At 33.9% G+C, this 14295-nt stretch overlaps 1 protein-coding gene across 1 annotated transcript in view; it reads left to right on the forward strand.

The window, feature by feature from the left end:
• Positions 1 to 6542: 6542 nt before the first annotated feature.
• The window catches only part of LOC106465070 (phosducin-like protein), a 44674-nt gene continuing 36921 nt past the window's right edge, over positions 6543 to 14295 (forward strand). The window contains exon 1 of the mRNA XM_013925268.1: positions 6543 to 6768. Within this exon, the coding sequence (XP_013780722.1) occupies positions 6565 to 6768 (204 nt within the window). The 5' untranslated portion in view covers positions 6543 to 6564. The remainder of the gene's footprint in view (positions 6769 to 14295) is intronic.

The following is a 14295-nucleotide window of genomic DNA, read 5'->3' on the forward strand; positions in this document are numbered from 1 at the left end:
ACTTGTGTCGTTAAAGTTTCGTCGGAACGAAGTTACGAAAAAAATCAATTAACAAACGGAGACGTAACAATATGAATACTCACTGCGAGAAGGACATAAATTTGTTTGAGAATCTTCACCACACAGATGTGATAGACCAATTCAGTTCTCTGCTGTTGATTAACCATTAAATGATATCTTTAATTTTGGTAACATAGGCATTTGTAGTTTTTATGACTCATTCTTTATGAAGTGAAACTAAATTACTTGTTTATTCAAAAAGAAAGAAAACATTGTGTATCTACTGTTCTTAAGTAGTTTTATTTAGATCAAACAATTTTCTAACTTTCTATATGCCTTTCTCTCGATGTTATTTCCGAACACGAATTTTGTGTTAACAACGTTTAGTTTGGTTTTAGAACACACTATATGTGGAATACACGAGTATATGTATATGTATGAATAGTTATGATTAATTTATTCAGATTTCATTCAACTCGTGTTGGGAAAAAGTTATATTTTGAGCACCTGGGTTGGGGCAGTTTCAGTCACAGACATAAGGACCCAGTCTTCGGTTTTAACTCCTCCAGTGTTCCTTGGTTTTACTAAGACAACCAGATACTGGTGAAGGACGTTGTATTTCTGAGGTAGCAGCTAGCCATTGGCAAAGTAGTAGCTTTGACATCAGCATATACCCAGGCACTGACTTTACTAAGTATTAGATCAGCAACTGTTGAGTAAGTACATGCTTGCACTTATGCTTATTCGAAACTGCCTATCTCTACTAACTGAATTATTGACCTTTTTTTAATGGTGTTATAATTATTTGAAACTGTCTAGCAAAGTAAACCACAAGATTCTAGCTGTTTCAACTGCATTATGATACGATTACTATTGATTGTTCAACAGATCTAAAAAAATCATCATAACGTTTCCTGGATGCGTCGCCGATGTGCAACAGTTTCATTAGTGAAAATAATACTCAAGTAGCTGCAACAATCAATGATATATCTCTAAAGTTTGTGCCTTTTCATTGGATGATGATGTGTTATGCACGTCCTATGGATGACATAAATCATTACAGAATCGAATCTGGGGAGATTCTGAAGAACAACCACTACGTTCAGACCTACTAACAGCTCAAACCCACTGCAAGTACAGTGCTGTAAATATGTACATAAGTCTACAATTTGATGTTTTTATTCTGTGATACTGGATTTTGTTTCTGTGTTTGTTTGTTGTTTAAGTACCTAATCATTTTTCAACTTTATAATTTAATTTTGTTCGATTTTATTATGCTTCTTTTGAAAATGAGTGGTAATGTTAATTTTTAGGGTGTTTATTTGGCTTAAAATCTTAATGGAATGTGCATCTGGTCAGGTGTTGTGTTTTTATGGATTAATTTTGCTTTTGTGTGTATTGAATTTTGTATTGTAATGTGGATTTTATTTGTTCAAATTTGGTTTTGTCTGTTATGATTTTTCTATTGTAATATCGTTTTACTTCGATTTTATTATTTTTGAGTTGTATTTTATTTATTTATTTTCTAGGTGGTTATTGATGATTTTTGTTACCCTTTGTTGTCTTTGTGTAGATGTCATGGCGTTTTGTTTTGCTTGCCACCTAATAGAGATTATTATTGCACATTATAGCATGGCGATTAGCTTACTATGTGGCCATTAAAAGTTTAATTTTATTGCTAAGGTCTGGGAGGACCTGAGATAAGGAAAAGAGATTATCCCAATTGGAACTCAAGGGGCACTCAGTAAAGCATATACCTCCGCCACGCAGCGTTGATCATATTCAGCTCTCAAAAAATACGAAAATGTGTCCGTATGTCCGTCGTTATCAACGAGCACAAACCATTTTTGGCAGAACAATGGGGAATAATATTCTACATATGTCCACCAAGTTTAATCAAAATCCGATATTTTTTGACTGAGTTATAGAGCAAAAATAGTGTGAAAAATCGGTCCCCATGTTAACAGATAGGAATGTTTTAGATTTTTGGGACCTTTGCTGTAACCTTAAGCTTTCAAAAACTAATATTTTCTAAGTTGGATCATAGTCCAAGTTTATACCCACTTTCGTCCAAATCCATTCAGCCGTTTTGAAGAAATCTTGTGAGATTGCTTTTGTTCTTTTAGATTATACAGCAAAATACAAAAAAATAAAACCCCTGCAAAGCCCAATACATTTAAAGATAATGAAAACATTTTATTTCTAGAAGTTTGTTTGTTCACTAATAGACCTATATTCACAGTAGATGCTAATACAACAGTTTCACTTACTTGCTAATTTCTCACAATCTACAGAATGTATAATATATTATTTCGTATCATTTAGCAGAAAACACTAACTTAATATTCTAGAACTGAACTAACTTACTAACAGATCCATAAATCATTAATAAATCTATTCTAGCCTATCATTTGTTTTATAACGCTTAAATAATTTCCTAAGCTTTCACGAAGGTTCTAGTCATTTGTCAATGTACGCCCATTGCATTAGCAAACTTCAATCAAATCAATCACAATCAATATTACAAACATCTAAACTAAAACAACAGTTTACAATGATATATCCAATTAGTTTTCAAAATTTCAACTCATGTTTTCTGCATGTAATATTGATATCCTTATAAACAGGATATCGAAAGGTTAGAAACTGGTACTAATACTTTTGCTTATGTGAAGATTAAATACGACAATAGCTATCCCATCGAAGCTTGTACAAGTTTGAGCCCACGTCTTTGCTCGCACTTTAGCGTGGGGCAAGCCCATCTCAAAATGTGAAACGGATATGCGTGCAATTTGGTTTGAGTTAGGGGGATTCTATCTCTTACTTGTACATGTTATTTGGAATAGTTGTTGGCATAACTAATTTAAGGATTGTAGAATACCCCACTTGGACCATATCTGACTTTAAAGTGTGGCATAACATTAGTTTTTATCCCACTAGTAGCACCATTGATGGTCTTCTGTGTATAATTATGTCATATAAGTAGAGGAGTAGGACATTCCAGAGTATTGTGTCTGTTGATTAATTTCAGTCTCAGCTGTAATGCCCATGTTTTCCAAACTTATAGCATTTTCCTTTTTCTGACATCTACTGGGAGATTTTTTTTACCAGTTTTTGTCTGCATTTTCTGACAGTATGACCTTTTAAGTTGCACATCTAGAGTCTTGTGGTTCCCTTTTGAGTAAACAGTTGCTTAATTAATCCTTTCAGTATAGAAGAAGTTGATGCTTCCACAAAATTTAATCTGATGATCACATAATTTTTAGGTGCTGCTTTTAGTTTTTAATCTGTAACTTTAATTGATTTAAACCATATTGCCCAATGAACATTTTCCCTTAAAGATGTATACTTATTTTGTTTAAATCCAATTCACACATCCTCATCCACTATGGCATCTATAAATTGATTGAATGCCAACTAATTGATCATTTCACATGGAAATTCTAAGTCAGATAATTGAGCAAGTCTTTCCTACTTACTACTCTGCACCTAAAGGTTATTTTAGACACTTTCCTCTGGTGTAACATTCCAAATCTGTTTGATAACGTGGCCACTAATACATGGTAGTTTTTACAGCTCTCAGTTAAAACGTTGCCTAATGTTATTAAAGCTGGTCCTTTTAAATTTACAGTTATATGAATACCTTGGTCTTCCTTACTCCATCCATTCACTTGGGAAATTATTTCCAACTGTACTTAATATGCTTCACATGGTTGGTACTTGTCTATAATTTTCTGTTGGTTTCTCGATAGGGAAGTGTTAGTGAACTGACATACAAATTTCCATAACTTTATAAAGTAAGAGCATTGTTGAAATATCCAGGAAGATCCTACAGTAGTAGTATTAACAGTTTCAGACCATATGAACCTTATTATTCTATATAGCATAGTTAATGATAGCCGAAGTTAAACTTTCTGAGCAGAGACAGAGAAGGGGGCATAGCTGATTTATTACTTGCAATTTCAATTTCTAGATATTTTATTGTGGAGTTGATGTTATTTTGTACTTTATTGATCTTGCTGTTATATAATTTTTCCGTATATTACCATGGCTTCGTCTGTTTGATTGTATTATCTTTCTCTGCATTTCGTACGGTTTTTTTTTTCAATTTTAATCCTACATTTTCTATATCTTATTCGATCTCGTCTTCAAATAAATTTGTTCTTGATTACAATTATTCCACCTGACGATGACAAAACCTTGTCGAAACGTTGTGCATTTGCTGTTATGTTAAACTTATATTAAAGTTTTTCTTCATTACCCATTCAAGCCGTCTCCAGCCATTATTAGTCTCAAAGTGGGTTCCTCGTCATCGAAATTATTCCACAAGTCTTACGTTTTATTCTTGTAATTCCTCTCTTATCTCCCCATATCCTTATTCCCATTTCTAACTCTTTCTTGTAGACCTTCGTTTAATTTTCTGTTTGCTTTCTTGATCTATTAAACTTTCTGTTTCTTTCTTGAAGTTCTTTTAATTTTGTGTTTCTTTCTTCTTTTAATCTTATCACTTTTTAAGGTCTTATTTAATATTCTGAAAATTTGAACTTGACCGTCTTTAAATTTTCTGTCTCTTTCTTCTCGATCTCTGTTTCACTTTTGAAGTTTATCATCACTTCCAGAACATATCATAATCTTGAAGTTTGAAGTTGATTCTGGGTGGTCTTTTCTTTTTTTGTTATTTAATATCACACTGTTGGCACCAGTGCTGTAATATTTTCTACTGTTGGACTGTTGGATGGTTCCTCTCATATTATTCGTTAAAAGGAAGAATAGTCCAGTCCACTTATGATAACAAAGGGTTTGACTTCTTGAACTAAAATCCTAGTATCTACAAGTTCTACAGTTTTACGTAACTAATAAGGGGCTAACTTCATAAATGAACAATGTCAAAACAGAAATTTTGCTTACTAGCTAATTTTCTGTCTTTTGCATTTGCCGGAAACGCAAACTCAAAACTTGTAGTACTGAGCTCACTGGCAGATAAAAACATCCAAACTGACTAAATCATGAACTTCTTACTCGTTAACTCACTAACAGATTCACTCGCTAAATCTATAGTCAACGATAATCTAATCTAGCCTAAGTCACTTTATATATCTAGATCAAACTGTTCTGGTTTGGTTTCTTTTGAATTTCGCGCAAAGCTACACGAGGGGTAACTGCGCTAGCTGTCCCTAATTTAGCAGTGAAAGACTAGAGAGAAGGCAGCTAGTCATCACCACCCACCGCTAATTCTTAGGCTACTCTTTTTACCAACGAATAGTGGGATTGACAGTTACATAATAACGCCCCCACGGCTGAAAGGGCGAGCATGTTTGATGTAACGGGGATTCGAACCCGCGACCCTCAGATTGCGAGTCGAGTGCCCTAACGAACTTGCCATGCTGGGCCGCAAACTGTTCAGATACTTTGGAAAAGCAAAATCCAAACGTCCAGTCACGCACTAACCACGTGACGACAAACCCCCCTTGAAATCATCTAGATTTAAAAACAAAACCTACAATAATACCTAATATGCTGTGAGTGGTAGACATTGTAAAATAACGTATTTGGAATACAAAAATGGAAAAGTTATAACTTCAAAATTAAAAGTTTTGTTTTATTGAAAACGTTGAATTTGGCCAATTAGTTAATGGGTAAATTTGTAGTTCGTACCATGCTTGTATCAGAAGTTAATGATAATTTCGTATTGTATATAACTTGCTTTCATATATACTAGGTTGCCATTATGTTCAACATAGCTGACGACTTCTGGTATTGTGCGAAAGACCTCCTTGGCAGCGAGTTGCGGCAGGCAAAATATAATCTGAAATGCTATTTTCACATATTGTTGACTTAAATCGCTTGATAGACTTCTTAAGAAGAATGTAGTCGAAAAAATATGCGACATGGAGAGCTTAATAGTGTATGTAATAAAAAAGAAGTTAAAAACACGTACGCTAAGTAACATTATTAAATACAGTAAAGATAGTATAAAATCCTATTCAAACTAATAGGGTGAACGAAGTACACTATGCAACAATTTAACAGCAGAAAATGGAACTACATTTTTATTATGATTTTGTTTTCTAAATATTTAATTAAAAGTTTAAAAGTTCATTAATCATATGTCATGACAAAATATAGTATATGGCTTAAGTAAAGGGTCTTAAGTTAAGGAGCCTAAACAAATAGTGACACTATAAGTTATCAATAATAATAGGTAGGCAAACAACGATTTATAAGCAGAAGGAAAAGTTTTATTGATGGTGGAAAATACTACATGTTTCCCTCACATATGATCGCTATGTCTTTTTAACGATATATAAACCTTGTATTGCTTAGTAATTATCATACCTGAAGAAGACAGACCAATGTTCTGTCGAAACATGTAGTATGTTCCACCATCAATAAAACTTTTCTTAAAGCTTATAAATCGATGTTTCGGTACTTATTATTATATTAGCATAATATGCTTCCTTACTCAACTATAAGATACCAAAAATGTAAATATAGATAATATATAAATATCAATATTTAGAAAAGGGCATTTCTCAGTAGATGGCGATATTATATATTATAAACATGGCTACTCTTGACGATAAAATCTTAGGAGAAAAACTACATTACTATTGTAGCAGTGACAGTGAAGAGGAAGATGAGACAGAAAACTGCGATCAGGGTAAAGATGAAAGAGATAAAGAACTCGAAGAAAAAAGATCGGCAATATCAGAGCCAACTTTTATACCAGAACCGGAACTGAAGGAATGGGAAGGGTCATCAGTGAATGTAATTTGTAAATAAATTATAAAACAATTTTTATTTTTATACAAAAAATATGCACTTAAAGTTTTTAATGGTTTAATTAAACTTAATGGTATTTAAATAGAGTTCGGACATTCTTAGTTTTATAACTTATAAACAGACAATCTAGTAAAAATTGGGTTTAATTCATAATTTTATTAATAAATGTCCTACTTCCTGGACAAAAGAATTTCAAATTACAGTTCACACTACACTTTACAAATTACGTGATGCTATATATTATTACATGTTTATAAAGATACTGGAAACCATTTTGAAACTAAATGACAAATTTCTTTAAGGAAAAGTACTCCTTATTTCTTTTTTGATACAATCGAGCAACCATGGTAAGAAAGCAACACCCAACAATGAGTGTTGGTGATTTGTGATCTTTTATGACTTTTGCTTGTTATTATCTTAATTTGTTTTGAACAATTTTTTTCAGGTGCAAAATTACTTTACATATATGTGAATGAAAATGTAACATCACTAATGTGTACTAACATCATTTGTTTTGAAGTGTCTAAATTTTTGCATGGTTTTTAAGAAATAAAACATTTTTATTGGAGACAACAGTAGTTCCAATGTTAAACAGTCTTTTCCAAAATGGATCACAGATTGAAAATGAAAACTGCTGAAATCCTACTTCTACAAGAGTGTATCTGGCATTACAGTAACAATTTTACTCTTATGGCTTTATACACTGCACAAAATTGTTCGGGGATAATTAATATTTTAGCAATAAGAAGGTAAAGTAATGTGAATCCCATCCATTTCATTTTTACATAAGTCAGTTGATGATTTATTGTGTAATTTGAAATGCAAGTTGGAAAGCTAATGGTTTGTCATCTATGAAATGTAAATTATTGGTCATTCAGTCTTTGTTTGTAAGTTATGGTAGATGTAGATTTATACTTTTATGACATATTTCTTCCAGCAGAATGTGGTCACTATGAATAACAAAGGCAATGATTATGCATATTAAAAAGGCACCCAGTAATTGTAGTAAGATAGAATTGTATGCTTTGTCTTGTCTAGTAACTTTAAGGATAGTGTAGTAAAACCTTCACATTTTGGTATTTGTATCGAAAAATTATATTGGAGGCTAGAATCCTAACTTTAAGGACAGTTTTGCTGTCTCCCATTGATGTATTGTATTCCGATTATTATCTTTCTAACTATTTTTTGATTTTTTGTGAGCAACCACTTTTCCACTTCTGGTTGCAGACAGCAAAAGGTGGTGAAGATGTGGGACATTGTGGGTTAGCATCCCCACATATGCTCCTTTTTGTTTTTATTCTAAGCATGTAAGGCCAGTGAAGTTAAGGTTAAATTGGATAGATGGTGTACCCTGAACACTATGTGGGTTTTACTTACGTCAGTACCTCAAAGAACCAGAGCACATTGCACAATGACCCACCCTATGATTTACGGCCCGGTGTTGGATGTTTGTTTTATGCCCTCATTTCTTGCTTTTTTCAAGAATATTTTTCTTTATTCATGTACTTATTTATTTACTTTTTCTTTTATATATATAAACAGTTTGAATTCAAGATGTTAAGATTATTTATATGTACAAACAACCCTTGCTAAATACAATTGAATACTGTAAATTTGGGTTTCTTATTATATAAAGAATATCAGTATTATAGGTTTCATTTGTTTGTTTCTATAATGATTTGAGTAATAAGCAAAACTTTAGAAATGTTACTCACCTCTTTATAGCACAAAGAATTAGTACTTCAAGCACACTTTGTAAATTTCTTTGCATACCACAAGCCTTGAATAAAGTTTCTATCCCTACATGTGTGAATGTATATTGTGCTAGCCTATGGTGTAATCATCATTATATTATAGCCTTCCACTAACAGGAGGATGACACGTTCCCAATGCACAGTAATTCACATGAACACTAGCACTTGAACATCGGCTCATTATTTCCTTGGCACTGCTCATCTTCAAACATGTTTTTTCATTAGACTTACTAAATTATTTGTGCTTATTATTTTATCTTTTGTTACTATTCGTTGGTTAGTTTTGTTTTCCATAATTTTCTTGACTTTTTGAAAGAATTATACTAACTTTTAAACTTATTGGTTATGACTTTCATTTGAATTATCTTCAATTTGATTTTCTTTTAATTGACTGTGTGCTTTTGGAACACACGTCCTATTGTCTGTTTCTTTTGTTTAATCCAACATATGTGTTTTGTCCAATGCTCTTCAAAGTCACCATTAAGCCTATGCTTTACTGCCATACCTAACTCATTTACTTTCTAATTAATATAAAAAAAGAAATCCATCTTCTATTTACTTTATTAAAGTGAACCACAAAAAACATCAGTTTCACATATTAACTGGATTATACATTCATGTTCCAACATTTCTGACATCTCTTGAGATTTTTATCACTGTTTCACAGGAGGCATCCAATAGTATCATGGTGGCTAGAAACATTGACTGTCAGTGATATTATTGCCATTGTGCATCACATGGTTGATTTCATTCTGAGCTTGGATCCAGGACTCTCAATCTCTTGCTTTCATTACTTCAAGTGAGCTTGCTCCACCTTGTGTTTCACCACAGTTGTTTCCATGCTTGCCTTTCCTTCTTGTTCCCTCAATCTGACATGCATCAGGTAGTTCCATTGTTTTTCGGTGTTTGGATCCCACAGGTATGTGTCTATTGTTTTCTTTCTATCCAGTAGTTTTTTTGTTGAATCTAAGGCTCTCGTATTGCATGAGTTTCATTCACCTGAACTCTTGTCTTTCAGTTTAGGGATCTTCTCTTTTTCTTTCTCTCCATCTACTTATCTTCATCATATGCTCAACTTCTTTCTTCATTCTAATGCTTTACATTAATTTGGAGGCTTTCCATTATGACCCTGTCAGCTTAACTGGGGCAGCTTGCACATACGTGTTTTCTACCTTGCCCTGTTTTCTAACTTTCACTTCCCTCTCATTCCTTTCCTTTTTTTACATTGGCACATTCTTCTTTCTTGGCTTTGTCTCTTCTCACTTGATTACTCCGTTGCTTGGATTTGTTGGGGAGGGACACCCTTCTTTCCCAAGTATGTTTACTTCCCTCTGATCTCGGGAACTTTTGACTGCCTCCTTTCCTCCACCAATAGGTTTTTGGTGGGATACCTGATTCTGTATAGTCAAAGGCTGAGGTCACATGCCAACATTTTTCTTTATCTATCTTTGTGTCTTGCCTTTCCTAAGCTTCTTGTCTTTCAATTGCTGTCTCCCATCTTCACTACCTCTTTCTGCTCCTGTTTTCCATCCTGTTCCTCTTCTCCCATCCATTCTTCCACTATCCATAGGTTTCTACACCAACAGTGACTTCAGGAGAAGAATAGTCAACTATTCAAAAGCTCTCAAGTTTTTGGTCTTATTTTAAGTTTATTACACTTTATATGTGATCCTTTGTGCTAACTCTTTTATCAAGAGTTTCATAGAGTATAAATGGTATCTGATGGCGTTATGCCATACGGTATCGAAAGCCCTTTTTGACATCTAGGAAGACTGCTATTGTTACTTGATTGTTGTTAAAGGATTTATAAATTGATTCTGTAAGTCTGGTTAAGTGGTCTGTCGTCCTTTTCGTGAGTAATTTTGCATGTCCGGTTTTAGGTTATTGTTTTTGCCGAAAAGAATTAGTTTGGTTCGTTTGCAATTAAGCGCGAAGCTACACAATGGGCTATCTGTGCTCTGTTCCACCACGAGTATCGAAACCCGGTTTTCATCGTTGTAAGTCCGCAGACACACCGGGGGGGGGGGGGGCAAAGAATTTGCCATTTAGAAATAATTCCCCCCATGAGTTTACCCAGACAACTTAGCAGACTTATCGGTCTGAAGTTGTTAGGGTTGGAGCTTCCTGGAGAAGGTTTAAGAATGACTGTGATTTTTGCTTTTGTCCAAGCAGCAGGGTAGTATCCTAACAGAAAGGATAGGTTCATGTAGAAGGTTACTTGAGGCGTCTTTTAAAATGATATGTTATATACTATCTTGTCGGAGGATGCGTTTTTTAGAGTGCTTGTATTAATCGTAAGCCCATCTATTGTTACTTTTATGTTGAAAAGGTCATGTTCATAATTGGTAATGATAGTCGGAAATTGTGGGGTGTATAATCCGGTTAATTGGAAATTTTGGGGTGTATAATCCGGTTAGTCGGAAATTGTGGGGTGTATAATCCGGTTAGTCGGAAATTGTGTGGTGTATAATCTGGTTAGTCGGAAATTGGGGAGTGTATATTCCGTTTAGTCGGAAATTGTGGGGTATATAATCCGGTTAGTCGGAAATTGTGGGGTGTATAATCCGGTTAGTCGGAAATTGTGGGGTGTATAATCCGGTCTTGAGAAGACGTGTTCTTCGATATTTTGTTTTAGAGATTGATTAGTTGTGGAGTTGATATCAAAGAAAGAGCTAGTATAATAGTTAGCAAGCAGGTTTTCGTTATCGAAGTCTGTTTTGGCAGTAATGTTGTTGTATTTGATGTGCTGAAATAATTTATTATCGTTTTTCTCTGTTGTAAGTGATTTAAATTTCTTCCAGAATTCTCTGGGTTGAACCTGACAATTGTCTAATGAGTGGCAGTATTTAGTCCAGTTTTCATTTCTTGATCTTGATGTTACTTTTAATTAACACACGTGTTCTGTTTATTTGCGGTTTTAGCGATTGGTCTCTAGTAGTCGTAAAAAGCCATCAAGTTTTCTACGTTCTCTCATAAGTTGGTAGTGTCCAGTGTTGTGGCGATAATTTTTTGTTTGTTGAGGGTATTATAATTTCAGATATAGCTTCCATGACGTCATTAACGTACTTGTAGAGGTCGTCTTCGTTGAGCTAGTATTAATTTCGTTAGGTAAAAGTGTATCAAGAACTATTTTAAAAGTTTTTATGCAAAAACACATTGATATACTTATATATTTTAGATATCCGTAAAATTCTGAAAAATGTTTTTACACGCCAAATAAACTTTTACTGGAAAGAAAAATATGGTATCCACTGTGGATGATACTGTCTGATGTGCCATGTGGAGTACAAGTGAATTAATGTGAGGGTGGGCCGTTTGTTCAGTTTCGCGTGCAGGTTTTTCCAGTGGACATTTTTGAAAAGTAGTTTAGCGCGAAGGTTATTTGTTTCGCGACTTTTCAGGAAAAGTGTTTGTTTCTAACAAGCTAATTGCAAAGTAAACTGTACTGCAATATCGACGAACGAATTTTTCATGCTTGTGGTGAATTTTTTTTCATTGTTATATTTAGTGCTGGGCGGACAGAACGACACCTGGGCGGCCCCGCCCACCGTAGCTACAAACCTGATTTCAACTATTTTGTTTTAATACATTTACTTTGGTTTCAATTAAAATTGTAACCTTTTGAGCGATGCTTTTAATGAAATAAATAAAATTGTTAGAAATTAAATTTTAGAAGGAATGACCTTCTAGCAATATTAAGTTTTGCTAGTCATTAATATGTTCTTGAAAAAATAAATACCATTAATTACTATTTTCAGGAACTATAATTGATCTTCTAGGACCTGTATTTTGATATGTCAGTCTTCATGCTGTCCTCAAGATAAACTTTTGACACATGTATGAACCAAGATGAAACAAGTTAATAAGAACAATAACAATGACATGGCCACAAAAAAGTAACATTTTTTTTGTAATACATCACATTTAAATCCATATGTTACTCTTCTTTTTTACTGAATATATCGAAGTATTTACACATGCTAACGTAGCTATTGTTGTTAAGGCACCGAAGTTATAAATATTTGTGAAAGTAACTTGTTTTTCTCTTTAACATAAACGAACGCTATATTTTTGTTTGTTTAACATTAAGCAAAACTCACCGAGTTCAGAATACAATTAAGTCGCAGCATTTATATATATATTCTAAGTAATTCAATAGAAAAATATGAAAATTGGCGAATAGTTTTGAATGACTTCGAAATGATAACTTAAATAAGGTTGTATCAACATACAAAATAATATCTGAACAGACTTAAACCCATTGTATACTAATGATGTGAGGTTCTCATAAATGTTATTTTCTAAGTAACCTTTTTAAATCGTATCTTCTTTAACGGAATAAAATACAATATATTATTCAAAAAAAGTATATGTTTCTAATTCGAAAGTTTGATCACATTTATGCAGTTACGGTTGGCTAGTGAGTTCAGTCTTTCGAGTTTTACTGAAATATATCAATGGTTTGAAACATGGAGTAAACTAAAACTAAAGTATTAGATTAAGGTGGAACTAAGCCTCTGGCAGTCAACTAAACTCGTATTGAGGTAAAATATTTAGAAAGATGCAACGGTACTCCAGTCAATAACTTGAACGTAAACAAATAAACAGAGAAAGGCTCCTCATGACAGCTTTGGTGTAATTAGAGAAACTTTCCTGGCGGTAACATAGGTGTAAACAGAGAAACGTTCCTCATGACAGCTTTGGTGTAATTAGAGAAACTTTCCTGACGGTAACATAGGTGTAAACAGTGAAACTTTTCTCATCACAGCTTTGGTGTAAATAGAGAAACTTTCCTGACGGTAACATGGGTGTAAACAGTGAAACTTTTCTCATCACAGCTTTGGTGTAAATAGAGAAACTTTCCTGACGGTAACATGGGTGTAAACAGAGAAACGTTCCTCATGACAGCTTTGGTGTAATTAGAGAAACTTTCCTGACGGTAACATAGGTGTAAACAGAGAAACTTTCCTGACGGTAACATAGGTGTAAACAGAGAAACTTTCCTGACGGTAACATAGGTGTAAACAAAGAAACGTTCCTCATCACAGCTTTGGTGTAATTAGAGAAACTTTCTTGGCGACATCGGAAGTGTAAACGCGTAAACACTGCCCATAACAAGATGGAAGTAAATAGAGATACTTTCCTGTCGGCATCATGATTGTAACGAGGCGACAACGTAGGTGTAGACCGTGAAATTTTCCTGACGACAACATTGTTGTGAAGAGAGAGAAACTTTCCTGACAACGACATGGATGTAACCAGAAAAACGTATAAATAAAATTGACAACGACATGGGTGTAACCAGAAAAACGTATAAATAAAATAAACAGAGAAAAGGCTGGGAAGATATTTTAAAGAGAATCAATGTTTATTCGCAAAATCTTGCGGCAAACAAATCGAAAATTTTGCACCATAATATTGCTAATTATGCAGTGATCATATCGAAAAAAAACAAGTACGCGTTAATTACGCTCACAATTTAGAATAATAAACTCTTATCTAAACCAAAAGTAGCTCAGTTAAGGGGATATTAGACACAATTCATGCAATTCCACTATCGTCAGTATTTTATTTCCCTGAAAGGGGGCCAAAGGCCACCTGGAGGGATCATTTGTTTTAACCACTCGTACCTCTGTACAGTAGTGTGTTGTCTGTCAGTCAGTCTGTAGACACTAAAATGACGTCACAAGGGACGCTTAACGTTGCAATTTGTACTATCGTGACGTCAGTAAAATATGCGCATGCCCTGAATCACGAG

This window comes from Limulus polyphemus, unplaced genomic scaffold (genome assembly GCF_000517525.1).
Source record: "Limulus polyphemus unplaced genomic scaffold, Limulus_polyphemus-2.1.2 Scaffold1826, whole genome shotgun sequence".
Lineage (NCBI taxonomy): Eukaryota > Metazoa > Arthropoda > Merostomata > Xiphosura > Limulidae > Limulus > Limulus polyphemus.